Here is a 27950-nt window from a genome sequence, read left to right on the forward strand (position 1 = left end):
TACTGGCCTCCACCCCATCGCGGCCCATGGAAGAGGCCGCGTTTCTACAAGAAAGCCCGCCTTCGTGCATAGCGTTCGCCGCGAGCGTTTCCCGGCAAACATTAGGGTTACATACGCTGCAGTTGCCGGGAAGCGTGAGAAGCAGTGAGGGGTCTTTGAATGTTATCGCGTTCCACTCTTAAAAGCGAAGCTTAAGCGTCCTCCGAATCTTTTTCGTTTTTTCCAACTTCCTGCCTCCCAGAGTTCCCAGCGTGGACGGAGATGGCTAACAGGTAGAGAACCTATCTGCATAACTTCCACAGTGCTGTGATCACTGCTGAAGATCATTGCAATCACTCGGACACCGGCGTTTCTCTCCTAACCGTGGCAGATATAGTTTTATTCATCATTCATTCCTGATGTCAGCGCCTGCTGCGCGAGCATGGAAGAATGGTTGCGAGGCGTCGTGTGCGCGTCCTGGCTTGAACACGATAACATACTCTTGAGTGTTGAAGATCCAGTGCGAAATGATTCAACATTGAAGCCAGCTTATTGTGTTGCTTCTGAAAAGATCGTTTTGTCCCTGGCATGTTTTATTCGTAAATGCCGACACTCAGCGCGCCTCTAACGTGCCGCTTGGCATTTCGGGCACTTTTAGACAACAACATCTAAAAAATGTTTTGAGTTGGTCGTTCTGAATGCGTTTAACAAAACAGGCTCTGGTAACACCACTAGTATGTTGTTTCGTCAGATAGAATATGTACTATCGTATATGAGGCACTTGTGCTATGTTTAGAAGAGATTATATTTTCAGTCTTATCGTAGACCAAGACGTCTATAGCCGTTTGTAGCCGTTTCAAGACGTTTTAGGAGCTTCTGTCTTTCATGGGACGTATGCCTCGAGCTCACTTCTTCTTCCTGAATCAAAGTAAACTCTGTGTATGCAACCACTCAAATGTATATCGTCTTTGCACTGCTAGTCTGCGTCATATTAAGAAGTCCCCATTTTCACTGGCATTGGTGGCGTCGACATTTCTCCCTCGCACTTGCCAAACTCTATTGTAATAAGACCTTTTATTAAGACAATTAGTAAATCAAATTATTTATCCTAGTGCACTTTGCTCAATTTGTGTTATTGACTAAAATTTCGCCGCTTTCTTAAGTAGTTCCTATCTTCTACAGAAAAGGGCTACTAAAGCTAAAGAACTTGGTACCAGCACATTATCCTCGCTAAGGGCATCACGCATCCCGCTTCGTGTCTTACACTGCTGCAACACTGGAAGACGGACACAGTGACGCATAGCTCCATACTAGGACACACTTGGTGGTCACACTTGGAGTTGACGACCAGGCGACAATAATCCACATTGTCTGAAGCACCTTCGTTATAATAGATTACGCTAATTTAAGACATAGGCTGCCTTACAGAATCAAAATTCGCCAGCATGTCACGCTCCTGCAACACGTGAAGGTGAAAGCTTGCTGCACACGAGGTAATGCGCCGTCTCGCATCGTCGCGTTGCTCCTTTCGCGGTTCAGCTCCTTCGGCTCGTCTTCGACGCTTAGCTGCGGTCAGACTCGCGCCAACGACGTCTCTCTTCGATTTTATGTTGCATGCTTTCAGCAGGTGATTGGAATGTATGCTGTGCTGTGTTGTACGGGCGATTTCAATGAATCTATGCGCTGTTCTTTTAACTTTGCTTCGGGTTTGTAGCCTGCACCTTACGGGGGTATAAGCATTGCTTACACCGGTTTGAGCCGTTTAGACGGTCACGTGCTTCTTTTTTGTTCTAGCTTTCGACTAGACGCCGCGTTTCTGTGCTTTGTATCCGTAATTCCAGCGAATGTATACACTGTACACTTTCCTGAGTGATTCTAGTGCCTGCAGTAAGTTGGGATGAACCAGTGCTATTTTTGCTTGTTTGATGTGATGACGATAATGATGATGATGATAGCTTTTCTACTTTTTGGGTATTGAGCTACTTAAGGCGTCTACCATTCGACCGGACGACGCGTTTATTTAAGGCCAATGGGGTATTGAGTTACCTGAGGCGTTCACTGGAGAAAACGAAATCAAGCCACGGGGACACCTGCAGAATTGCTACGGCGACTCGCAGACTCCAGGCATCGATCGCCTGCAGCGTGACTGTGTCGCACTCGCAATAAATGGTGCAGCAACAAACCGAGCTCTAACTTCTCAATGGCAATCAGTGCACGGCGGTACTGCAGTCGATCTTTACCGCCAACTAACACTACGATAACGATCGAATTGTTCTATACGTTGCATTCAAACCACACTGGATGTGAAGCACGCTTTGTGGGAACGACAAGCGTTGAACGTCGGTAGGTGTCTCTTCCTGCACGGCGCAGAGGAGGCAGCCTATAAAGAAGGTTGAAGTGTGAAAATCAAGCCAGCCTTCTCGAATCGTCTTGGTTTTATAAAGAGCGACACTATATATATATATATATATATATATATATATATATATATATAGCCATATCATAAGAAGCCAACAAACACTGACACCGCGGGCAACATAGGGGAAATTACTTGTGCTTATTAAATGAAGTAAAGAAACGATAAATTAATGGAAATTAAAGTGGATGAAAAGTGGAGGTTGTTTCGTCATCCACTTTGATTTCCATCAATGTAGCGTTCTTTATTTCATTTATTACGCACAAGTAGTTTCCCCTATGTTGTCCTCGGTGTCAGTGTTTGTTGGCTTCTTATATGACTAATAAAATCGGGCCCCTCGGATAACCCCCTTTCTTCTCGTGTATATATATATATATATATATATATATATATATATATATATATATATATATATATATATATATATATATTCACATGACGCCTCGGCTCTGCGGCAATGCATATAATTGTTCAGACCAGAGACTGAAGTGGTTCGTTGGAATGGCTCATACCCGAAAAAAGCGGCGTCTAGTGGAGTGGTTCAAATATATCAGCTTCAAGTCGAGTGGTAAAGAAGAAGTTGACGAGTGCTACAAAACTATCATCATCAGAAACGGCTCATGCCAGAAAAAAAATAATCTGTCGTGGCTCATACCACCGTAAGCAGGCAAAGATGCAATAGTTGTATATGAATGAAGACACGAAAGAAAAAAGAATGAAGGAAAGAGAGGAAGGAAACATTAACATCAGGAATGGTCATACCCCCAAGCAAAGATGCAATGGCTGAGTATGAAAGAAACGAAAAAATGGAAGAACGAAAGAAGGAAAGAAATAAGGAACGAAGGAAAGAAAGAACCAAAGAACAAAGAAGGAGAGAACCAAGCAAGCAAGCAAGCAAGAACGAATGAACGAACGAACGAACGAAAGAAAGAAAGAAAGAAAGAAAGAACAAAGAAGGAGTGAACAAACCAAGCAAGGAAGAAAGAAAGAAAGAGTGAAAGAACGAAAGTAAGACGAAAAGGAAGAAAGAAAGAACCGTTTGGTAGAGCATTAGGAGCTCGCATATGTCATTGAGGAGGTAGACATACAGCGCCATAAGTTTACTTCCCACTGCAGCCTATGTCTTTCAAGAAGTGTGACCCCTGTGATTGGATAACTTAACGCATTAGCAAGTGTGCAGCAGGCTTTCTCCTTAACATTTGTAGGAGTCCAATATGCTGCCGATTCTTTCGTTTTTGTTTCATCAGCATTTTGTCTGCCCTGCGGCTGCTTGCTTAGTTTTCAATTGGTAACTCTAATGAGTCTCACATCAGAAGTGATCATCTGACCGACCTATTCAAAAGTGCGCTTCCTGCGCTGGTGCCTGAATTGAGAGTGATGAGGCATCCTAACACAAAACTAAAGAGCACACATACCTATAAGCTAGTAGGTCACATGGCATACCTACCAGGCAAAGAGCAATTTACCTCACTAGTGTAGCGATTTGAGCGAGGATAAAAAAAAAATATATGGGGTTTTACGCACCAAAACCACTTTCTGATTATGAGGCACGCCGTAGTGGAGGACTCCGGAAATTTTGCCGCCTGCGGTTCTTTAACGTGCACCTAAATCTAAGTACACGGGTGTTTTCGCCCCCATCGAAATGCGACCGCCGTGGCCGGGATTCGATCCCGCGACCTCGTGCTCAACAGCCCAACACCATAGCCACTGAGCAACCACGGCGGGTGATTTGGGCGAGGTGGTACATCTTGACTTCACGTATTTTGTAGAGGATAAAGAAGGATGAAAGCAGAGAGCGACGGGAGACAAAGCTCACAATTCTACGAACTGTGAGCCGCCTCTTCTGCTTTTATTGGCTTTGGTCATTATGCCCTAGCTATATGCGACGTCAAAATATGCCAGCTCATGCTTCTTATAACACAAGGTGTATGTTTATATTCCTAGAATGCAACAATGGTGTCCTGTGAACAGAAGATATTCAGCCCAAACTAAAGATATCGCATACGTGAAAATGTATTTCTAGATAACAGGACAAAATGCACGATCTCGCGGTAATTAGCGAAAAGCGATATATTAGTTCCCGAAGGAGTGTACGGAAAAAGACAATGCAGAAATGTCCGCGTCAACGGAGAGCTGCGTCATCCGCCGAATTCTCTAGTGGCACGCCGTCGACAAGATTTCGCCGGTGAAGCCACGCTTCCCGGTCAGCGATCGCAGAGCTGATCTTATGGAAGCCTATATAACCTCCACAACAGCAGCCAGGACGTCCTTGTACTGCTTGAAAAAATGCGAGAATTTTTGCGAAAATTACTCCGCCCCGGTCGGTGTAGTGGCGCAGTGCTCGGCGTGGCGGAACTGGAACTCCCCGCACGTGTGTCGAAGGTGTCGTGGTGCTCGCCGTGGGACGGGGCAGCGCGTCGAAGGCCATGGCGGCGGGCCCCTCGACGCCACGCGCGGAGGCAGTCAGGCGCAAGCTGTGGGTGCACTTGAGGCCAGACACGTCGCCCTTGCGCCAAGCACCACCGTTGGAACACTGGCCAGGACTGCGCACAGGTCGTGCGATGGTCAGGCGGTGGGCGGAGGCCTCGACAACACGGCACTGTTGTAGAGATCGCCTGGGATGAGGCGTTGTGCCAGCTGCGCTCTCGTTCCTCCTCTGGTGAGCCATCGTCATGGTTACTGAAGCGGGAACGAAAAGCGACGCCGTCGGTGCTCCAGCCGATCCGCGACCATTATGACACGGGCCGTCTGCTCGGGGGTCCATTCCGCTGAAATATTTAGATTTTACAATGCATCAAGATGTTAACATCAACGTTGCTTAAGAATAATTCGAAGTTAATTTCTTGTGCTGTATAATATTTTACCGGCCGCTGTATATCAGTCGCTGTAACGTTGCACGTCTGAGTTCAAGGTCGCAGATTTGATACCGGTCGCAATGGCCGCTAAGGGCGAAATGCAAAATGCGCGAAACCCTAGCTGGTCTGGGGTGTAGGGTATCCCACTCCACCGCGCCTAATAATCAGATCATGTTTCTAATCACGTTAATAATAGGATCATGTTGTTTAACGAGATAGGTTCTGTTAATGTATTTCGATATTAACTGCCTAAATTACACAAAAGCAACAAGAAATGAAATCGTCACTATTTTTTGAAAATATTTTGTTACAGCCGAGTCTCCTTCGTTATAAAATTCAGAACCATTCCGCTCTGTAAAGGTGGATCACCAGCGCACCTGTATATCACTGTAAAGGAAATAAAATGAAATAAAACAACTATATAACACAAGTATGCGCGTTGTTAGGTTTATTTGCATTTACGTTTAATTCCTGACCACAGTCATTATGGCTTTATGGTCGCCATGGCAGACATTCATGGGCTCTGGACGACAGTGGAGATGTTCTTAGCGAATGTTAGGTCTATGCACGACTGGTGGGGAGTAGTGGAGGCATTGGTCTTGGGGTACCGTTGAAGGCCGAACCGTTCCAAGAGAAACGCCAGGAACCAGTTTCCGTCGGGGCGTGACACATCGACGGGTAAATCATCCACAATGACGGCGCTATTGGGCTCCACCCGGAGGACTGACCCAAACGTGTCGATTATAAAGTCTTCAAGGTCCGCCGTTGATGTTGCGGGAGGAACGTATACGGTGGCGACAACGATTCCGTCCCCAGTCAGTACGGAGCGCGAGTCGGCACATTTCACGGAAAGGATCAGGCCCGTCATCGGTAAGACATAGGGTGCAATGGCCGTGCTGTCATTGCTTGCGTAGATCGCAATGCAGCAAACCACCATCCATCACCGGTTTTGACATGTCTGGTCTCAAACGAAGCTGGGACACACACGCTGACAGAATTTGCCTTATGCTTAAGCTATTCTAGCTCTGTAGTCGCCGCCAACATTTTTGGCCTACGCACATGACGAAACGATGAAAATTTGCCTAAGACAGCACGGCTGTAAACATGGCACAACTGGCACTTGACTGCGGGGAGCACATTCACAAAATTACCATTACGCCGGAACTGTGCTGGGGGCCGATGCCAGCCGATCATAATTTCGTACTATTTATTACCGAAGGCGGCCTTCCGATGGCAAATACGACCTTACGAGTGAAAAACCGCCGCTTGCTGGACTGCTGCTTAAAAGCGTCTTAGAGAGTCTGATAAGGCTAGCACACACACACGCACACACACACAAAAAGACACGGCAATGTTACAGGATTGCGTAGTGTGCTCTTTTTGAGTTTGTCTTTTTGGTGTGACTGAAATACAGATACATTACTCTCAACTTGCCCAGAAACAAGTTTGAGGAGTCTACGCACCCAGTGTACAAATCACACGCAGGTTTCTCTTACAGGTACCCTCTAAGTCAAAACAAGTATTCGAAATGCTACTGAAATCACTATCGCGACAGTTTCTGCGGGCCTCGATGTGCGGTGGCACCGAGATTAGCACCAACTCTCGACAGAGCACTGCATCTGCAGGCTACATTTTCAACGTTCTCTCTCAGAAAGACTTTCGTTTCGCTTACAGAACACCTACGAATACTCACCTGTCGGCCGTTCCGTCGACGAAGGCGCGTGGGCAACTCTCCCCGGACCAAAGGAACGCCGACACGTGAGAGCCGCCAATGCGAAAAATGCCGCGATGCCTGCCGTGTATCGTGCGCCCACAAGGAGGTTGAGACCGAGCGTAGCCCTGTGCGGACCCTGTTGCCCATCGCAGAGCGAGGCTGCACCTGTTGTCTTGCTGAGCTGCGTGGCGGAATCCGCGGCCAGTCGTCGTTGCATCCTTGTGCAGAGCCGGGGCGTCCGATTGGGAACCCTGCGTCATGATAGACACGAGGCGTCGCTACAGCACAGCTCGGCGCTGGCAATAACTCGGCGGTCAAGCTGGCCTTGCCGGTGGGCCCGGCCTACAACCTAGGCGTATTTTTTAACATTAAGCACTGCGGAACCAAGAAACTAGTTGCTGGCAGACGGCAGCAGTGCGCGTGGAAAATGGCGGAGGGCGCGCAGTGCACGAGACAGCTGCCTGCTGCGTTCTTCTTTTTCTTCTACTCACCCGCGTCAATCACATTCGAGGAAATATCTTTCGAAGTTACCCCTTTTCGAGAGGACAAGATGTGTGCAAGGAAAAAGCACAGGTCGATGTCGGTGTGCGTTGCATACGATGCATTATTAGAAATAAACTGCAAACGCCGCGGCGGCCGCACTTCGATGGGGGCGAAATGCGAAAATGAAGAACCCCAAGTGGTCCAGATTTCCGGAGTCCCCCACTACTGCGTGCCTCATAATCAGTTCGTGGTTTTGGCTGGTGAAACCCCGTATATAAAGTGGGAACTCTATGTAAAAATGTAACTATAGATCTTGGATCTCACGTACCGATTGGAACTACAGTAGCCCTCTGCTCGTATTATGAAGCGAAAATACGCTGTTTAGAACTACAAAAGACGGAGGTGTTTTACAGCGAAGCTGTTTACGCGGACCCTGAGCCGTCGTTGTCGGACTGCGCTAAATAGGTTCCACGCGATCTAGCGGGAGAGAAAAAGAAGAGCTCAACGGAGGGAAAGGGGTTGCAGAGTCCCATTTACGCATGTGAGAATGCTATCTTATACGCGAATCTTGTACGGTTCTCACACGGTGCCTTTTCCGCGACAGAGCCAGATCGGCGTGGAAATTATCGAGTGAGTGAGTGAGTGAAAAACATTATTAGCTCTAGATTCGCTGGTCTTCTGCGGTCTTCAGATGGAATCGTCCATCTTCCAGCACAACGGTCGGTTGCCCTTAGTCCAGGGCTCCGCTGGATGCTGCTGCCAGTTGTGCTCGCCGAATCAGACCTTCTTGGTCGACCTGGCGATCGCTGGAGAGCACTCCCTCCCATTGCTCCGCACTCGGATTTGGTATAACGGGTACCACGTCTATCTTCTGGCATGCCCACGTTATGTGGTACAGCGTGGGTGTTTCGTGGCACCAGGGGCATTTGTCATTGTATTGTGTGGGATAAATTTTGTTGAGTACGTTTAGGTTCGGGTACGAGCCCGTTTGTAGCTGCCTCCACGCGACAGAGTCCTCTCTGCTAAGGGAGTTGTGCAGTGGTGGATACCGCTTTCTGCAGCCCTTGTAGTAATCTAGTATCGCCGAATAGTCTTGGGGTACAGGTTCGGTCTCCTCGAGGTCGCCTACGTTGGATGCTCGGTAATAAGTGTACCCTCGAGCTATCCTGTCCGCCTCTTGGTTCCCTGCCACTCCCGTTTGTCCCGGCGCCCATACTATCGTATGCCTAATTCGTTCTTCTTTTGTTTGTCGTGCTGTTATGTGGTCTCCGGAGCGGAGTATGCGGAGCGCTCCGTGCCCTATTCTGCCGCGTAGGTAGTTGCGGCACGCTGTTTGCGAGTCTAGAATGATTGTTAGAGACCGTTTAGACCGATATCCCTCCGCTGCCGCTAGAGCGACGGCCGCTTCTTCAGCTTCGATTATCGTAGAGCCTTGTAGTGATGCGCTGGTGATCTCGCGTAGGTTCGAATCAATCACCGTTGCTACCGCGTTGCTGTTGCTCTGCCCCGCTGCTCTGGCGTATGTGGCTGCGTCCACGTATACCGTCGTTTCATGGGGTGCTAGTGTCTTTTGTAGGTATTGAGCCCTCGCTTCTCTGCGTGCTTTGTGGAGGTTGGGATCCATGTTCCGGGGTATGGGCGCTACTTTTAGTGTGTTGCGATACTCGTCCGGAATTGTTTCGGTCCTCTGTATCTCTTGAAGTTGATAGGCGCAGCCTAGTTTCTTCAGGAGCTCCCTGCCAGATGGGGTCTGCTGTAGTCTGCGTTGTTGGGAGACTAGTTGCGCCTCTTTCAATTCGTCGAAGGTGTTGTGTAGTCCTAAGGCTAGGAGCTTTTCGGTTGAGGTGTTGTGGGGAAGGTGGAGTGCGGTTTTGTAGGCTTTGCGTAGAATCGCGTCCGCCTGTTGTACCTCACTCTTGATGGGATTGTAGAATGGAAGGCTGTATGCCACTCGGCTGACGACCAAGCTTCTGACCAGCTTGAGTGTGTCCTCCTCTCGCATACCATGGCGTCTGTGTGAGATGCGCGTGATCATGCGGGCCAAACGGGGCACTGCGATTGGAACGCGATACAATAGGAGCGCGTGGCTGTCGATACTTCTTGCGACAGCAAGGAGTGCCGGCAACCACGTCAATCGTCAAACCAATTCAATCGATCGCCAAAACGATTGCAGCGCCCGCATCTCCAGTGGTGGGCCTTGCGCCCAATATACGGAGCTTTAGATTAGTGGTTCCGCACATTCTATCCGAGCTACAACTATGGGAAGACGCCGAATAGTGCGCACTGATGAGGAAGAAGCTGCCTAACGCGAGAGTCGGCGAGAGTGCTGGCTTGTGGGCGGGCTCGTTGCCGCAGGGCCGGCCTCACGCGCAATAAATAAATAAATAAATAAATAAATAAATGAATAAATAAATAAATAAATAAATAAATAAATAAATAAATAAATAAATAAAGCCATCTCAAAGCATGCGCACCACGCGAAGCAAGCAAAAGCGAAAATGAGGTGAAAGAATGGTGAAACAAAAGATTTACAAAATAGACTGCTTGCGAAGTTTGAGCTGCATGGTAGAACACTCGGTGTTAGAAACACAGCTTCGCTGTTCGACCATCTTCACGGACTGGAAGGGGCGGCGATTTTTTAGACACTTTAAAAGTATTCACACTTAGCCAGCGCGAGCGTCGGCATTTTTCGCATGCTTGTTCTAAGCGTGCTGTGCTTTGACGCTAAAAAAATCACGCTTCCTAAGCATGACTCGCGGGATGCGTAACGCTTGCGAAGTGTGAGTGAAGGCTATTTTTAGCACGCTTGTTTCAGGCGTGGTGCGCTTTCACGCTAACCGCTCACACTTGCCATCCGTGACTGGCGACCTTCCTAACGCTGAGTGAAGGTGAAAGAGAGGAGTTTACTTAATGCGACATTCTACTGCTCCTTAAGATGCGTTTCTGGCCGTCAGAAACTACTTAAAATTAAAGCTATAAGGAGATAATATTTGCCGTAGCTTACTTATGGGCTTGGCGGCTGCTTGGAGAGTATATACCGCTGATGTGCGCCAGTAAATAGATAATTACAAAAATGAACGTTCAATTCTCATCTTGTACATGGGAAAACTATGGAAAATGTCACTGTGACAGCATAACGTGAGGTTGCTATCTGTACTATGAATACAGAATGCGGTTTATAGTTCAGGTAGTAAGCAAATAAAAATGAAAAAAAAGAGCAAGACAAGGTTTCATTAATTCAATGGCTACTCTCTCCATGTTGTACGGAACGGCACGTATTGCGTGCCTACGCACAGCTCAACACTTGCAATGCGTCATTCTAGCTATCCACTTCACGGAGTCGGTGATCGCATCAGCGCCATGGCACAAACAGTATAGTTGGTGGTGCTCTGCTATCAGCTCTTCTAGATCACAGGTTGTTTAAAGCGTTGACAATTGTTGACAAACCACACTTGAGTTAATTGAGCTGAAAGCACGAGTAATCTCGCAACTTCTTCAGACTGCGGGAGGCAACAGCGGTTGCAATGCTAGAGCCAAGTGCAGAACCAAAGCGGGTGCGCCGCTCGCCGAGGCGATAGGATGCAAGTCACGCTTAGAATAGCCCATAGAGTGGTCGCTTGTTGAGACGGAGAAGTGAAACTTGTTCTCTGTTAGAGCGTCATTATGTTGCTGTCGCGAAAAAACACGTTCCCTCTTCATGGCGACGCGCACTAACCAAGTGACTCCTCTACGAATGATCCCTTCTAGAAGAACCTGCATAGGATCATACGAGAGCGCTTTAGGTACTCGAAAATGCAGTAACACTCTCAGCAGCGATTGGCCATTGATTCCATACTCCATAGATAATCTTTAATATTTTTTCTTTGTCATCTCGAGCGCTTTCAATTGTCTTCAGCTGACTTTCAATCTCATTTTCGCCTCTCAGCGGGCACTGTGAGTTATAATTGGCGTTGGATATCTCCTTCGACAGCAAGGAACACGTTCTGCAGGAGCGATAGACGCTCGGACTAAACGATTCTTTGAACCCAACTATATTACTTGCTGCAAGGGCGTCGCCTTTGAAGCGTGCGACGAACCTATGAAACAGTTCTTTGCTGCTTGATGAATGAAACTCAAGGCCATCGGACGCTAACCGTTTGAGGACACCAATAGCGTCTATCAGAAGCTCGCATTTAGCCTCGTATGATTTCAAAGAACGTGCGTGACCTACGGCAAGCAAATATATTTGGTTTACACCTGAGCGTAGATGTGCAGGTAGATTCCAAATTGAGACGTAATAAGACGGTAAGCGTGCTTTTACCACCTCGGTTTGGACCTATGGGTTTGGAAATTTCCAAGTCACCGCAGTAAATACTATAGGGCAATTACGTTCCTGCTGTGGCTTTTGATTACTGGGTGGGAGAAAGCCCACATGTCAACGTATATATGGCGCTGTAACTTTTGAAATTAATTGAAATGGGAATTGATTTATTCATAATAAATTACAGGTTATAAAGAACAATACCATACAGAAGCAGGCCCCGTAGTCGATGACTTTATCGGGACTTCCTGTTATATTTAAATATACTATTTCTAAAGCAACGAGGAGCCTCGACATTGTAATCATGTACAAGGAAACATGGAAGATGGTAAGTAACAGAGCATAAAAAACAAGATATATTTGTGCATTTGGGAGTTACAATAAATCTCACGCAGGAAATTGTGCAATCACAAGGAGAAAATGCAGTAAAACTAAATGAACTAAACGAAATTGATAGTTATGGACAGAAAAAATAAAACACAGAAAATTTCACCTAAACACGCAACAATATAAACCACAAAAAAACTTTTTAAAAACTTGAAAAATTGTATCCAAAACGTGCATCACGCATGTTCAAAGCGTAGTCTTCTATATCATTGCACTTCTGGAAAAACATAGCATTGATTTGACTGAACGAATTATGAGACTTCTAGCGCTCGTCAAAATGAAGTTACATATGCATGAATTAACTACTGCGTGTAATCAAAGTTGTCTTTTCACACTGCACGCGCAAACAATAATGCATCCTATTATTTCGCTTTTGCCTTGGTATAGGATTGTGTACAACATTACGCCTTCAATTGGGCATCATATTACGAATTATGTTTATGCGAATGACACTTGGATACAATCGAAGGAAGTAGCGACACGCCAGTGAGAATTATTGCTTTAGTCGTATTTATTTGTGATCACAAGTTTATAGAAACAAATAACTTTCATCTCATAAGTTTGTAATAACCTAACTTTCTGTCGACGTAACACTATTGCTCTACATACCATTTTCAAAGCCCCCACTTCAAGTCTTATGACACCATGCCTGCTACTGCCGCCATGAAATTTCCTGCCATCAAGGACTACGTAGTGACTAATAACGCCCATTTTACAAGTTTTAGGTAGCGGCAGCTATACATTAACGTAGCTATTATGTAGGTGAACGTATTCACTCATACAACCGAAACGCCACCGTCGACGACGCTATTATCTGGACCTGGGTATTGGTGCTCTCCTGTGGATTCTTTCTTACTCCCTGCCCTACTGCTGTTGTCAACATCTCTCATCCTTGCCGAATTCAATGGTGTGGGTGCAGAGGAGGCTTTACATAAGCACGTTCAAAGCCCCGACTTCAGGTTTGATGGCACCATACCTGCGTCTGCCACCGCGATATTGCCTGCCATTTACAATTGCATGGCAAGCAACAACGGCCATTTTACAAGTGTTAGAAAGCGACAGCGACATACAAACGTAGTTATATCTGTGTAGGTGCAATTGCTATTGCCCCTGAAATAAGCGTGCCTACGATGCTACGCTCTGGTTCTGGCTGTAGCGAACACCACATGCACCCCACTCAAACTGCCAAGCTACTCCATTTGGCAAGGAATCAGTTTGGGTGATGGCCCTTTGGGTAGCGAGTTCAACTCCTTCCAGCTACAATGTGAAGCTATGGCCTTGTTCAGAAAAAAAAGTTTCTTCTTTGTTAACACTTCATTGCGAGTGATTTTATTATACTTCAGGTATACCTATTGCTATAAGGATTGTATCAAAATCTTGCCAGCTCTGCTATCGATACCATCATAACTATCAGTTAGAGTTTGCGTTACTGCACACCAAAAGAATTCTGGCACGTTAAGGTCAAGCAGAACGACGTGCTAAGGGCAAAATAGATGTCGCGCATTAAACAAAGAGAATGGTTATTTTCCCGAAAAACAAACAAACTGAATAGATACTCTCATCACTGCGACCGATATGCTGCATTAAAGTTGGCATCCCAAGAGATGTGTAAAATTATCAACAAAAAGTTTATCTGCAGCTACAGGTGCCATGTACGTCTCCAAAAGCACACTAAAGATACATTGTCGAGAAAAACAACACTGAATAGAAGCGTAGGTGATTCTATGGAATATTCAGTACTATTGCAACACATTTACACGCAATAATCGTTCGCTTTCAAACTTAATCAAGACGAATGGTGTCATCAAATATGAACATAGCAGTAAATGTCAAAGCCCAGAAACGGGGTTTTCCAGTGCCATTCCCAGTGCCGCGAGCCAACCCCGCTCAAGCGCATGTTGTCACAAACCTTTTGTCAAACAAAAACTAATTAGCGTGCATTACAACAGAAGAACGATATAAAGATCACAAGTCAAACGGCACACTTAATGTTCAGAGTTTCTCTTCGTCTACAGCTAATACTGCGGCTTAGGTATCTCCAGCGCTATTGGAACGGCCAACCGTAACATGCCATGTCAGCGAGGTGTACAATGGCCCATCACCGCAGTCTTATCTTGCACATTTATTAAAGGCACCGCTATGACGTTATCTTCGTGCACCTATGGAATTTAATTTCATTCTGCTTGCGAGTGGTTGGGTCGCGGTAGCACTGAAGTTTGTCCTGGCGACACCAGCGATTACCACGAAGTTCATGTCCTGGCACCGTTGCCGCCGAGTGATGCCCTCAGCCGATTCGGCTTTGGTCAGGCCAGCCAGTGGGGACATGTTTACGAGCAGTCAGCAGCTCTCGACCACCTTACTCACTAGCGGGGCTGCCATCTGAGAGGTGTACACCCGGACGGCAAGACGAACCCCGTCGCTAATGCGGCACACGCTCATCGCGTGGTAGCGCTACTCGTAGCTGCTGATGGGCGAGATCGTGTAATTTGTTTCTAAGCCTCGCGGGCCGTCCTCTGCGGCTTCTCGGGTTCCGGCAACACCGCGTCGAACGTGACATGGTGGAGGGTGCTACTCTTCCGTAGCATGTCACTTAAGGCGGTCGCCACGCGGTGGTCGAACGCCCAGCCGCCAAGGAGGAGGGAGCAGAGGCTGGGGCTCTTGCCGATAGCTCTGCGCTGCGTCCCGGCTTGAGAGGTCTGCGTGGCGAAGGCCAGCTCTGCGTCCCGGGGGGTAGCGCCATTCGGCGAACACAGTGGACAGCAGGACGGTCACGTTATGGTCGATCACTCGACACATCCGAGCCACGAGACCCGAGATGTTGGCGTTTCCGTAGTGGACCGACAACTGGAGGCCCAGGGAGGCGGCAGCGCATGAGACCATCGGTGTCTTCCCGTTCGCGCTGACTCTCAGTTCTCCAGATAGGTTCCGGACGTCTGCGTCGTTCTCCTCGAAGTTCTGCGTCTCCAACTTTCCGAGCAGCTCGCACCGATCTATGATAGCACGAGAACCCGTCAGCGTCACGAACACGTGGGGCGTAGTGTGTTTACCCGGTGCACAGCGGCTCATGACGAGCTTCTTGATGACCACGCTACGGAACACCAGTTCGGACAGCACATAGCAGAAGTTGACCCCTTTGATCAGCTTGTCGTCGTGCATCTCGCGCTGACCCCGATGCGTGGCGCAGCAGCGTATCAGCGCCTCACCATCGGACACGTCGTTCCTGTTCTCAAGGAAGACGAGCACGCGCATCGCCTGGAACCTGTCGGGCATTTCACTCGCCTCGTGAAAGCCGACGTTCGAAAATCGAACGCTCCCCGTCTCCAGCATGTTGAGCGCGGTCACCGAGTAGCGGAGCGAGTCAGTCAGATTCCTAGGCGAGTAGTCATCCAGCAGGTGGTGGCAGAGCTTGGCGTGCCTAAGTTTTCGGCTCAATTGGAACTCGTTCTGGAAAAGAAACTGATTTGGAGACATGTGCCACTCGCAGAGCCCCACGAAGTTGATGGAGCGACAGTCCATCAGCAGCCAGTGGACCAGCACGAACGAGCGCCTGGGCTGCAAGTTGTATGCTGCAGGAACAACGCCTCTGCACAGGCAAGCCGCGGCGAGCCGTCCTTCCCGCAGCTCGATGTTGACGACCCGCAGGGATTTGTTGCACGCGGACCGCTCCGAAAGGAAGAAGCCGCTGTCGGCCGCGTTGGCTGAGCACGACTTGGCTAGGTTCACCCGGGGATGGCTCCGGATCATTGGCAGGCAGCGAAGGTTCGAAATGAGCTGTTTCACCGACGAGCGGAGGCTGGGACAGCTGCCGACCAAGGACCAGAGGTACCCTCGTAGGCGGCCTCTCCATGGTGTCGTCTCACAAACCTGGGGAGAAACATCCGTCGGGCTCGTACGCCTGTCTGCTTTTCGCCTTCGACAGCGATAACATGGAGTTTTTCTGGTACGTGCTGCAATCCCGAATAGCAAGCTGCGCGTGCACGGGCCATGAATAAGGTGCTCTCTTTGAAAGACCCAGAAGTTGCTTGTTTGTTAACAAAGAGGGCTGGCGTTGACTAGTGCATGCGAAAATAGCAGACGAATACACTGGCTCTGCCCTATTTGGCATTTGTCTAGTTGAAGAATAGTCATCGGCCAGCATCATTCGAAGAAGAAGAAGAAACTTTAATAAAGAATAGTCCGGCAGTGCTTGCTGTGGTGGCCTCAGGTGATGGCTCGAAGTCCTTGGACTCGAGCGGCATCTTCGGCTTGCCGGACGGCCCAGAGCTGTTCTGCCAGCTCTGAACTTCTGATAGCCGCCTCCCAGCGGCGGCGACGCCTACGGAGAAGGTCCCCGGCGGCTCCCGCATCCGGGGCGGCGTCGGGAAGAAGCGAGCTCGAGCCTTCTCCCACCCTGGCAATGGCCGCGATTATGGACGCGTCGCTAACGGAGCTGGTCTGATTGCCGTTGTTGCCGGCACACTCCCAGAGCATGTGTCGCAGCGTTGCTCTCTGTCCGCATGTTTTACACGCGTCTGTTGAATATAAACGCGGATAGCAGTGGTGCAAGATAGCGGGGCTAGGGTAGGTGTGTGTTTGGAGCAAGCGTAACGTTACGGCCTCGTTCCTGTTCAATTTGTCGTGCGGTGGCGGGAATGTGCGTCTTTCGAGTCTGTAGTGTTGGGTGAGGTCTCTGAACGTGGTTAGGCGATCGCCCCACGCCCAGTTTGCTTCTTGTTGTGTTTCTGTTGTAGTGTCCCGATCCGGCAGATCCGATGCCCCGCTCTCGGGGGCGGAAGCGGCCACATAATCAGCGACGGCTCGGCGTGTGAGACCTCGAGCCGTGGCGCGGGCCGCCTCGTTGCCCGCGAGCGGAACATCGGTATGTGCCGGGGTCCAGAGGAGGAAGACCGTAAAATTTTGGCGTTGCGAGGGCGATGACGAGTCGCCGTCGTCAGAAATTTGGAGTATGCGGGCCGCTTCCCGCGAGACACGACCGCGCGCGAAGCCGCGGATTGCCGCCTGCGAGTCGCTGATCACGATCGCAGCGTTCGGCACCGCGACGATTGCTAGGGCTATCGCGGCTTCTTCGGCCGCCTCCGTGTGTCCCGTGGTCACCGTGGCGCTCGCGAGGCACTTACCCGAGCGGTCTATAACCGCTATCGCGTGTGCGCTTCTCCCTCCTCCATATGGAGCCGCGTCTACGTATACCGCCTCGTTGCTGTTACCAAACTTCTTCTGTAGGTCGCTTGCTCGTTTGTTCCGTCTCCCGGTGTGGTGCGTAGGGTGCATGTTCTTGGGAAGCGGCGGGATGATCAGGCGGTCGCGAACAGAGGCGGGAACCGCCGTCTTCTCTCCATGCTGGGTGTGGTACGCGATGCTGAGCGACTCGAGGATGCGTCGACCTGCCTTTGACCTCGATAATCGTTCGTATTGTGCAATGTCGTGCGCCTCGATTAACTCGTTAAGGGAGTTGTGAACTCCGAGCTCTAGAAACTTGTCGGTGCTCGCGTTCAGTGGAACACCGACCGCCCTCTTGAAAGCCTTTCGGATCATGCATTCGAGTTTGTTTTTTTCGGACCCGATCCACCTCAGGTAGGGGGCAACATACGTTATGCGGCTTATCGCGTACGCCTGCACGAGACGGATCGCGCACTCTTCACGCATGCCATTGCGTCTATTCGTGATGCGATGCAAGAGTCGGATCGTGTCATCTACCGAACGACGAAGTATTCGCACCGTCTCTCCGTTATGGCCGTTTGCCTGCAGGTGTAACCCTAGGATTCTAATTTTCTCTACGTGTGGTACGGGAGTACCATCTGCCAATGTGATGCGTATTTTGGAATAATCCCGTTCCTCTTCGAGCAAGGTTTTACGACCTCTCCTTGTGGGTTTGTAGAGTAAGAGTTCGGACTTGGTAGCCGAGCACTCGAGGCCCGTTCCACGCAAGTAATTCTGAACCGCATCTACTCCTGCCTGTAGCGTTCGCTCGAAGTGACCGTCACATCCTCCCCCGGGAACCCAGAGGGTGATGTCAGCCGCGTAGAGACTGTGATATAATCCTTCTATTTCTGTTAATTTCTCGGGTAGACCGAGTACAACTAAATTAAATAGTAATGGTGATATGACGGATCCTTGCGGCGTGCCGCACGGACCCGTCTCAAATTCCGGCGATTCCTCGTCGCCGACGACGACGCATGCGCGCCTGCCCGCGAGGAAATCTCTAACGTAATTATACGCATCATTCGAGCAAAAAAAAATATTTAAGAATTTTACGTGCCAAAACCAGTTTCTCAGGCACGTGGTAGTTGAGGACTCAAAAGTTCGAACACCTCGGTATCCTTGTGCACCTAAACCTAAGTACACGGGTGTTTTCGCCCCCACTGAAATGCGGCCGCCGTGGACGGGATTCGATCTCGCGACCTCATGTGCGGCAGCCCAGCACCACAACCACTGAGCAACCACGCGGGGTATTGTTCGAGCAAGAACTCAGGTGTATTCATCTGCTTTCAAAGAGAGCGCTAGTGTGTACAGTTTGTCGAAAAATTTGTTGGCTGCCCTGCAAATGGCGGCAAAACGGCTGTATTATGACAACTTACAGCTTATCTACTCGATAGAGTGTTTCGCGGTAGCGAAGCATTTGGACCGAAGCTGCCGCTGGCGGTCGGCCAATCAGGAGAGAGAACCATGCTGATGTAAATGAACATGTGCAGCGTGTCAATCGACGTCAGAGCATTACTTGCTCTGTCTTACAGGCACTATCAAGCACTAGAGGACACCTTGTAGCCGCCTCTCCGCTGTCAGATAACTGAGAAACGTAATTTTTGAGCGTCGGACGCTTTCATTTCAACAGTAACTGCGTTAAATACGTTAGTGACATTATTATGTAAGTAATAGTATTGTCCTGCTTTTGTCCGCGCCTTGCCGCGGCGTAAATCAAATCCGCGCGCCAGCCACGGCTATTTTCAAGTACAACCAACTTCACACGTGATGTGGTATGAAAGCAACTAGTCCGCATACGTGCGTTCTTTTTTAGCTTTGCCTGTATCTAGTGCGCAGTGAGTTACTTAACGCTTTGCCTCTCCAGGTCAGTGGGCATGCAGATGCAAAGCAGAGGCAAAGCAGAAGACTGGGTCTAAAAATTAATCTGCAGAAAGCTAAAGTAATGTTTAACAGTCTCGAAAGAGAACAGCAGCTTACAATAGGTAGCGAGGCACTGGAAGTGGTAAGGGAATACATCTACTTAGGGCAGGTAGTGACGGCGGATGCGGATCATGAGACGGAAATAAGAAGAATTGTCAGATCATGAACAGCAGGTTGCCACTATCCCTCAAGAGAAAAGTGTATAATAGCTGTGTCTTACCAGTACTCACCTACGGGGCAGAAACCTGGAGGCTTACATAAAGGGTCGTACTTAAATTGAGGACGACGCAACGAGCTATGGAAAGAAGAATGATGGGTGTAACGTTAAGGTATACGACCAGATTGGGTGAGGGAAGAAACGTGAGTTAATGAAATCTTAATTGAAATCAGGAAAAAGAAATGGGCATAGGCAAGACATGTAATGAGGAGGGAAGATAACCGATGGTCATTAAGGGTTACGGACTGGATTCCAAGGGAAGGGAAGCGTAGCAGGGGGCGGCAGAATGCAGGGACGACATGGCCACAATTAGTACATGACCGGGGCTGTTGGAGAAGTATGGGAGAGGCCTTTGCCCTGCAGTGGGCGTAACCGGGCTGATGATGATGATGATGATGATTTATTTATTTATTTATTTGATACTGTCAACCCCGTTGTTGGGGTCATTACAGGGAGGGTGATGTGTCAAGAATACATGATACATAATTTTCTTTCTATGTAACATACAAATGCACTGGCGCTCTTTGAAGTTAACAACAGCAACAACGAAAAGCAAATAACAGTGGTTATACAAAGAAAAGTCAACGAAAGTGCTCGCAGCAACAATCTAGTATACATTCTCGTAAAAGAAAGTATCCAACGCATTTTCAAATTCGGCAGAGCCCTCGTTGCTCACAACTGCATCAGGTAATCTGTTCCACATTTCAATTGTGTCAGAAAAAAAGGAGAAACGAAAAGCATCAGTACGTGTTAAATAAGGTTGAATAGCTCTGCTATTGTTTAGACGATCGCATCTCCGTCCTGGGGGTTGTAGATATAGATCCTTGTTTATTTTCGTTCGCCCACTCATGATTTTAAAAAGAAACTTTAGCCTATGCTTACTTCTGCGTTCCTCCAGAGGCTCTAGTTCACACGATTTTAACAAGGCTGTAACAGACTCCATGCGTCGGTATTTACCGCATATGAAACGGACTGCCAATCTTTGTATTCTTTCTATTTTTGCTTTCAGGACTTTCTGATGAGGGGACCACACAACACAAGCGTACTCCAAGACTGGTCGTACAAAAGTTTTGTAGGCTGTTAATTTCACGTCCCGTGTAGCGCATTCCAGTTTTTTCTTTAAAAAGTATAGTTTTTGGTTTGCCTTAGAACATATATTATCAACGTGTGAGTGCCATTGCAATGTGTGCATAATACTGACTCCTAAGTATTTGAAAGAAGCTACATTATTCAGAGGATGGTTTCCGATGTGGTATATGAAGGAAAATTTGCTCCTGCTTGAGCGAATATGCGTAAATGTTGTTTTGCTATAGCTTATTTCCATGTCCCATGTTAAACACCACTCGTCTAATGCCTGTAAGCATCTATTTAGATTAATTTGGTCATCTTCGCAACCTATTGGCGAATAAATCAAACAATCATCAGCAAAAAGTTTCATTTTAACAGGCGGTTCGACTAAAGCCCCTTAAACTTCGTAAAGTAGTGCCACGCTTTGAAGAATGCCGCCTCCTCCTCCAGCGCTCTGGCCGAAGCCGACACCGCGTCGCTATTGGCCTAATGGCATCACGTGGCCCCTTGCGCCGGCTTTGTTTGTTTACAGTCGCGCTTCAGTGCCATCTTTGCTCGAGAAGCGGCGCTTGTTGGCGGCATTCTTTCCGTTCCTATTCTGTGTTGTTTTGATCTTGTGAACGCCTTGAAGGATGTTTTGTGGCAACTGCGACGTCGCTTCACGTCATTTTCTGTTACCATGACCTGCTGCGCGTTTGGATGTCAATATAGTTTTAGCAAAGGCAAGAATATGTTCGCGATACCGTCCGGTAAGTGCAACGGGTTAAGAAGAAAGACATGGCTTCACCGAATCGGGAGGGAGAACTTCCGACCAACTTCCTCCGCGCGACTATGTGATGTAAGTTGTGACTCTCTCAGAGTATTGTATGTGCCAGGCTTGCGTATTGTGCTGCGGGCAATAACGTAGTAGATATTGCACAGTTCACTGTGCATGTTGTCATTTGTACGCACGCTTTAACATGATTTTTACGCAACGTCTGCTTTGCTTATATGCGCACTACGTGGTCGTGTTAGTCATATTTGGTGCGCTTGATCGTTTTGAACGCCAACCGGCTTGAGTTCGCGGGCACGCGAGGTTGCGTGCGATAACGTGATTACGAAAGTTTTAAGATTCAGCGCAGTCCTTTTGATAAAATTTCAGTCTCGATCATGAAAGCGCCTCAGGAGAGCAACTCTCTGCCTTTTGTGGTTACTTACTAGCCTTCTTTAGATAGACTAGCTTTGTTTGCCACATTTGTTCGTGTTCCTCGTTGGCGGTCACCCGGTGGATTTGCGATACAGAGGCACCGATGAAAAGCGTGCGTGCTTTCCCGAAACAGTGTTACGCGGTGCGTTCGTCGTCGAGCGACCGCATCATAGGTAATTGAGACGTACGTGCTGATTCGCGTGAGCTTTAAAGTGTGCAAAGCTGAAGATGCGGCGGTGCAGCACTCGCAAAGAAAACGTGCGGTCGCCCGCCCGTTCCCTGGCTGATTTAGTCGTCGTTCGTGCTTAGTTGTTTGCTCGTTCGTTCGCACGCTCGTTTAGTCGTTTGCTCGCTCGTCTATGCTACTATTAGTTTCTACAGTCACTATGCCTTATTGAGACGCGCTTGCTGTAGGACTCTTAGGCTGGTGCGTTTATTTACGCAATGAGACAATAAATGGTGCACACGGACTTGTGACTGCAAAAGCAAATCTGTAATGCATCTATGTGAAAATAAACTGTTAACTTGCAACTCGAATGCTGTTTCATATCATTTTAACCTATGGAAAAAACCATTTCACTTGCCGCAATTTCGGCCGCGTCATGGCGGGGGGATTCTTTGCGCAATCATGACTTCACTAATAAAGTCATATCTCGCAAATGTTACTTCGAAGGGAGTTCAACCGTCCTCAATGCATGCACCTCAGTGCAACTCGGTTCGCGACAAGTACGTCACTTAGTAAACGGATGAACCAACGCACGATGAAGTGTTATTCGTGATAAGTCATTAACCTCAAAAAATTACTGAAGGCCACATTAGTCTTGTTTGAGATTGGGTCAAGCATTTGTTATCGCGCTCCCGCTTCGCGCCCGAATGCTAAAAACTCATTTTATTTTCTTGTGTACGCACAGTCCCGACTCGATGATCGGCCGCGGTATTTCTGTCGGCGTTGAGACACGAGAAACATAATAGCACCAGCGCCCACCTCTGAGGCTTTGCGCGCGCTTAGATTGGCAAGCACGCACGTTGGCGGCACTGTAGCTTGTAATACACTTTCGAGCCTCCGGAGCAGTGATCTCCGTCAGCCTTTGTACGTCATAGCTGATACGCGCCGCGAATTCACATGGTAAGGGCGGCGCGGATATTTTAGGCTGAGGGCTTCCTGGAAGCCAAGAGGTTGTCATTCGATGGTAAACGTGTTATTTACAACCATTCGCAACAATATCTTGCGACACGCCCTTGACAAATGTTGCGTACCTAACTGTAGGGCACGCGATACATTCGCAGTCGTCAACGCACAGCATTAACACTCCGTCAGATACTTTTTAAAGAAATAGTTATCAAAAATGAAACAAAAGCTGCCGTTACCGAATTTGTATAAGCATCCGACTAAAGATTCTATGCTGTACACGAAGTTACGCGGAGCTGGAAAGCCAACGTGAACGCCTAAAGAGCACTACCTTGCTATGCGTGCATTCACTCTGCGAAAGGTCGTCTGCTGCGCTCGAGCAAGTAGGCGGTGCCATGGTCGAGGAGGGAGCGTGAAAGAGAGGAGAAACGAGGAGGAGTGAAGGCGGAGGAGGAGAGTGGCACTACTTTACGAAGTTTCAGGGGCTTTAGGTTCGACTAGTGCACCGATATCATTAACAAACAACAAAAAAATGGCTGTGGCTTAGGTAAGGTTAAGCCCAGGATGCGAAGCATACTAGCCTTTATTTTAGTTGTTGAACCACTGTTTAGCCTGGTGAACTGCTGTTGCTTGGCTATATTTGGTTCGGCTAGACGAAGAAACAACTCATGCGTTACTCTGCTTCGCCTTCAAGAGTGGAACGCGACAGCGTTCCCGTCGACCCGCCAAGGGGTGTAAAGACAATGGGCTACAGGGCAGCGACTACGCGCCCCGCATTGGACGCGGTGAGCGTCGAGCAAAGCAGCGTTCGGCGCGGCAACGAAATGTGCGCCTGAGCAAGAGACGCACGCCTTAGAAACAGCTCGTTTCGAAGGCAACACCGCATTCACTAGAGGCGCTTTTGTACCGCTTTGAAGCATCGTACTCGTGGCTCTGTGGTAGCGTCTCCGTCCCACACTCCGGAGACCCTGGTTCGATTCCCACCCAGCCCGTCTTGCAAGAGTTGAGCCAAAGCCACTTCTCCTCTGTCGTGACGTCACGGTGTCACGTGGTTTCAAGGCGACACCGCCGCGCCTGAGGAGCTGGGTTGAGCTCTCGTAATATGCTTCGCATAAAAAGTATTGGTCCCAAAACGGAACCTTGGGGAACCCCAGAGTACACACGCAATGGATTTGAAATGCAATCCTCAATCCTTACGGACTGTTGACGCATAGATAAATAGGCCTCTATCCATTGTATTACTTCTTTACCTATTGCTATTTTATCGAGCTTAAAAAGTAATTTACGGTGAGAAACCTTATCGAAAGCTTTCCTAAAATCAACGCTTATTACGTCTGTTTGTAGGTGTGCATCCATGTTCAGGTAGAAATCATGGAGTGTTTCTGTTAACTGTGTCACCGTAGAAAGACCGCTCCTAAATCCATGCTGAATTGTGGAAAGTAACTCGTTAGTGTCAAGAAAACTAATAATATGCTTTGCAATAACGTGTTCTAGAGCCTTGCAGCAAACCGACGTCAGGGATATGGGTCGGTAATTGTTTACTTGCATACGGTTGCCACCTTTAAAAACAGGGATTACTATTGCATTGCGCCAGTCTTGTGGAAGTGAACGAGTTTCAATTGACTTCGCATATATTATCTCTAAGTAAAAGGAAACCCATTCGGCATATCGTTTCAAAAATTCAGTTGGTAGACCATCCGGTCCGCTTGCCTTCTTCGCGTCTACTTCAAGAAGCAATTGTAAAACACCTTCACGGCTGACAATAACTGATTCCATTGCGGTCCTCATGTCACCGTTCATGTATTCGCCTATCTTATCACCTTTGTCTGTCGTATAAACAGATTGAAAGAAGCGATTGAAAGCATCAGCTAAGTCTTCAACTCGTGTCAGGACTTTCCCTTCATGTTCGATCTGTTCAACTTTTTCCTTTCTTTCACTGAAGTAACGCCAAAATTTGTGTGGTGAACTTTTAAGAAAGTTGGCAAGCGTGTGATCAAAGAACTGTTTTTTCGATTTCACAAGAGCTTCTTTCATCTCAATTTTTATAGCTGCAACTTCCATCGCTCTCACTTTCTGTTTTCGTAGTCTTTTAATTTTCCGTTTCATATGGATAATGCTGCGTGTTATCCAGGGGTTTCGTTTGCGCGTTTTCTTAATACGAGTTGGAACAAAGTGCTCAACGCAAGCTATGATGCTACTTTTAAATCTTTGCCACAGTTGTTCCACAGACTCGCTCTTCGATGCCTGCTCGAAGCAACTAAACTGTAATTCTAAAAAATCTATGATGGCGGTGTCATCTGCATTTTTAAAGTCTTTTACTTTTACCGGTAGAAACGGTCTCCCTATACTGCCCACATTGGTCTGTATGTCCAAAGACAACATTTTATGGTCTGATATGCCCTCCAATATATCTAATGCATAATCTATTATGTTGTGCGATAGGAAAACAAGATCCAATAATGACTTTGACTTTTCTGTAACTCTACTTGGTTCTTGAACAATTTGTTCGAAGCCATGACAAAATTTTATTTCCAAGAGCTTTTCCGAGCTAACTGTTTCTGTCTCGCCGGGCAATAAACTTTGCCAATTAATGTGCGGCAAATTAAAGTCCCCAGCCATTATCAGCATCGTGTTCCTGTTAACATGGTCAACCAAAAATTCGCTTAGCAGTTCCAGAAACGCTGGCGAAGATGCAGGTGGTCTGTATACTACGCCAATGAAGTACGTTCTGTTTTCGAATGTAAGCTTACACCATACACTTTCGGGAACATTAGATTCAATCGTAGAAGCATGGACGGAATTTTTAACTATGATGGCAGCACCACCGCCTCGTGAATCTCTGTCCCACCTAAAGAATTTGTACCCGGAAGGAACAATGCAATCACTGCGTATTCCCTCACGCAGCCATGTTTCTGTAAGTAATATTAGATGGGGACTATGCGCCAGTAGAATATATTCTAGTTCTGTGACTTTATTAACGATGCTACGGGCATTTTGCACAAGAATTCGTAGCTATGAGTGGGGCGGTTTTCTTGAACTGCTGGCAGAACTATCCGAGTCAAAGGATTCATGCCGGTCATGCGCACTTGCTGTTGGAGTTGTTACGTCTTTATCGATCTTGTCACTCCGGCTTTTATACAGACGCCGTTCATTTTTTTCTTGATCCCAAACAAACATGCGTCCATTTATCTTTAATTTATCATACACGAGTGATACCCGTGCCCCCTTAGCTCGGTCCGGCGCACTACTTTCCCATAATTTCTTTCTGAGATCAACGGTCTCTTTTGAGTAGTCATTATTGATACTGAAAGAAGTGCCCTTTAGTTTTTTAGTTGCGCATTACTTTCTCTTTTGCGCGATAATCCATGAACTTCATAATGACTGGTCTTACCCGGCCTTCGCTTTGTTTACCAATGCGATGAATTCTTTCTATCGATTTAGTTTCTACCCCCAACAAGCTTCTGACAATGTTATCTACGACAACTTTCCGCAGATCTGTTTCCGTCTCAGTTCTGGCCTCGGGAACACCAAAAATTAGCAGATTATTTCTTCTGCTTCTATTTTCATAATCCACTAGTCGTTCAGCTTGTTGTTGGACTATGTTTTCTAGTCTCTCAATTTTTAGTTGCATTTCCTGCATGGCCATGAGATGCCTGTTCATTCTTTCAGTCTTCATATTAAGTTCAGCGACTTCTTTCTAATCGTGTTCATCTTGTCATCAGATTCCTTCTGATTATCCAAAATTTGTTGTAACAATTCAGCCGTCTTCGGGCCCGGGTTTTCCTCTACATCCCCTGAAGTTAACAATAGCAATAATGTCGACCAACAGTGCACCACAATAAACCAACACATGCGAGGGCACGGCACTACAATCAAGAATCTGTTGTCGCTTTTGCAACAAACTGCATACGTTTGTACACCAACCTGCAAAGGTAGGAGCGGTGGTTTAGCCATCCTGCCAGCTTGTCAAGTGCCGTGCCCTCTGCTGTGCCCATCGTCGTGTCGGTTCTTTAGTAGGCTTGTGGTTGCTGACGTCACCGTCGTCTATCGAAGATCATCCAATGAGCTGTCAGATGCCTTGTTTCCCAGATGATTCAGCAAGGGTGTAAACTGCTCGTGTACGTTACTCGAAGAAATCACGGCAATAATCCACGGCCATGCCTGCAAAGGTAGGAGCGGTGGTTTAGCCATCCTGCCAGCTTGACAAGTGCCGTGCCCTGATGATGATGATGATGATGATGATGATGATGATTTACTTAACGCTGCACGATGTGCATTTGGGTGCGCGGTTGACACCTTGTCAACACTTTGTCAACCGCGCAACCGCAATTACGCTCCAACTGACTACGGAATGATTTAACATTGTGGCTTCCTCTTGGTTAGATGGGACATGCGTTCCGATTAATTCTTTTCGTATGAGGATGCTACATTGAACTCGAGCCTGCAGTTCGAATTTCGTAGCAGTATCTTCGTCGTCTAAGAAAATAATAATGCTGCCACCACCAAAATGTGGCTATCCAGGACGAAAGTCAAACCGTCAAACTTGGGCTCAGCAGTACAGCTACATAGACCCACGGCTACACACAGTGGCGTCGGAAGAAAGCTCTTCTTTACCGAAGGGAGCAACATAACTGAGAGTAAGGGAAGTGACTTACGTAGTCGCTGGAGTGTCGCCGTCGCCTCACGTCCATCGGCATCATCGCCTCCATCGGTCGCGCAGCTGGACCGCCTCTGGGTTTGGACGCGATGCTCGGCGCAATCCCTGGAACCGAGCAGGGCCGGTGGCTGGATCGTACCTCGCGCGATTCGCGTGAGCGTCAGCGTGAGTTCAAGGTCACGCCTTGCTCGTAGCTCGCCGTCTCGGCGCTGCATCACGTGACGCGAGGTTGACGCGTTCTTTAGCCGCCGCGCTGTTCTGCGAAACAAATTTACTCAACGAAAAACGACGAAGAATCGAGTTGATGCGCCGTTCAAGTCATGTTCTCGGAAACGAGCGAAATGAAAATTACACTTAGGAGAACAGGAACTACCGGTCATGTTCAACGACCGCATGATCAGCAGAAACGCAAGATAAAAATGTGTTTTTATCCGTTAGAG

The 27950-nt window shown here is 47.9% G+C and overlaps 2 protein-coding genes across 2 annotated transcripts; both read right to left on the reverse strand.

Annotated features, from left to right (window-relative positions):
- Window positions 1-4390: 4390 nt before the first annotated feature.
- On the reverse strand, window positions 4391-7378 carry LOC139052120 (uncharacterized). The gene is made up of 2 exons (XM_070529218.1): window positions 6944-7378; window positions 4391-5163 (listed from the first exon to the last, which is right to left on the reverse strand). Exons 1-2 carry the CDS (start codon window positions 7222-7224, stop codon window positions 4518-4520), a joined length of 927 nt encoding a protein of 308 aa, XP_070385319.1. The 5' UTR covers window positions 7225-7378; the 3' UTR covers window positions 4391-4517.
- Window positions 7379-12382: 5004 nt separating this feature from the next.
- LOC139052118 (uncharacterized) lies at window positions 12383-27703 on the reverse strand. The gene is made up of 3 exons (XM_070529214.1): window positions 27509-27703; window positions 26778-27014; window positions 12383-15998 (listed from the first exon to the last, which is right to left on the reverse strand). Exons 2-3 carry the CDS (start codon window positions 26805-26807, stop codon window positions 14721-14723), a joined length of 1308 nt encoding a protein of 435 aa, XP_070385315.1. The 5' UTR covers window positions 26808-27014; window positions 27509-27703; the 3' UTR covers window positions 12383-14720.
- Between the last annotated feature and the right edge of the window lie 247 nt (window positions 27704-27950).

The sequence above is a fragment of the Dermacentor albipictus genome, unplaced genomic scaffold (genome assembly GCF_038994185.2).
Source record: "Dermacentor albipictus isolate Rhodes 1998 colony unplaced genomic scaffold, USDA_Dalb.pri_finalv2 scaffold_19, whole genome shotgun sequence".
Taxonomy (NCBI): domain Eukaryota; kingdom Metazoa; phylum Arthropoda; class Arachnida; order Ixodida; family Ixodidae; genus Dermacentor; species Dermacentor albipictus.

Excerpts from the sequence above, each read along its gene's own strand:
- LOC139052120 (XM_070529218.1), bottom strand. The coding sequence starts at position 7,224 with ATGACGCAGGGTTCCCAATCGGACGCCCCGGCTCTGCACAAGGATGCA. Across the intron at positions 5,164-6,943 it reads GTCGACGGAACGGCCGACAG|CGGAATGGACCCCCGAGCAG; the intron begins GTGAGTATTCGT and ends TAAATATTTCAG.
- LOC139052118 (XM_070529214.1), bottom strand. The coding sequence starts at position 26,807 with ATGGCTAAACCACCGCTCCTACCTTTGCAG. Across the intron at positions 15,999-26,777 it reads CACCGCTCCTACCTTTGCAG|GTTTGTGAGACGACACCATG; the intron begins GTTGGTGTACAA and ends GTTTCTCCCCAG.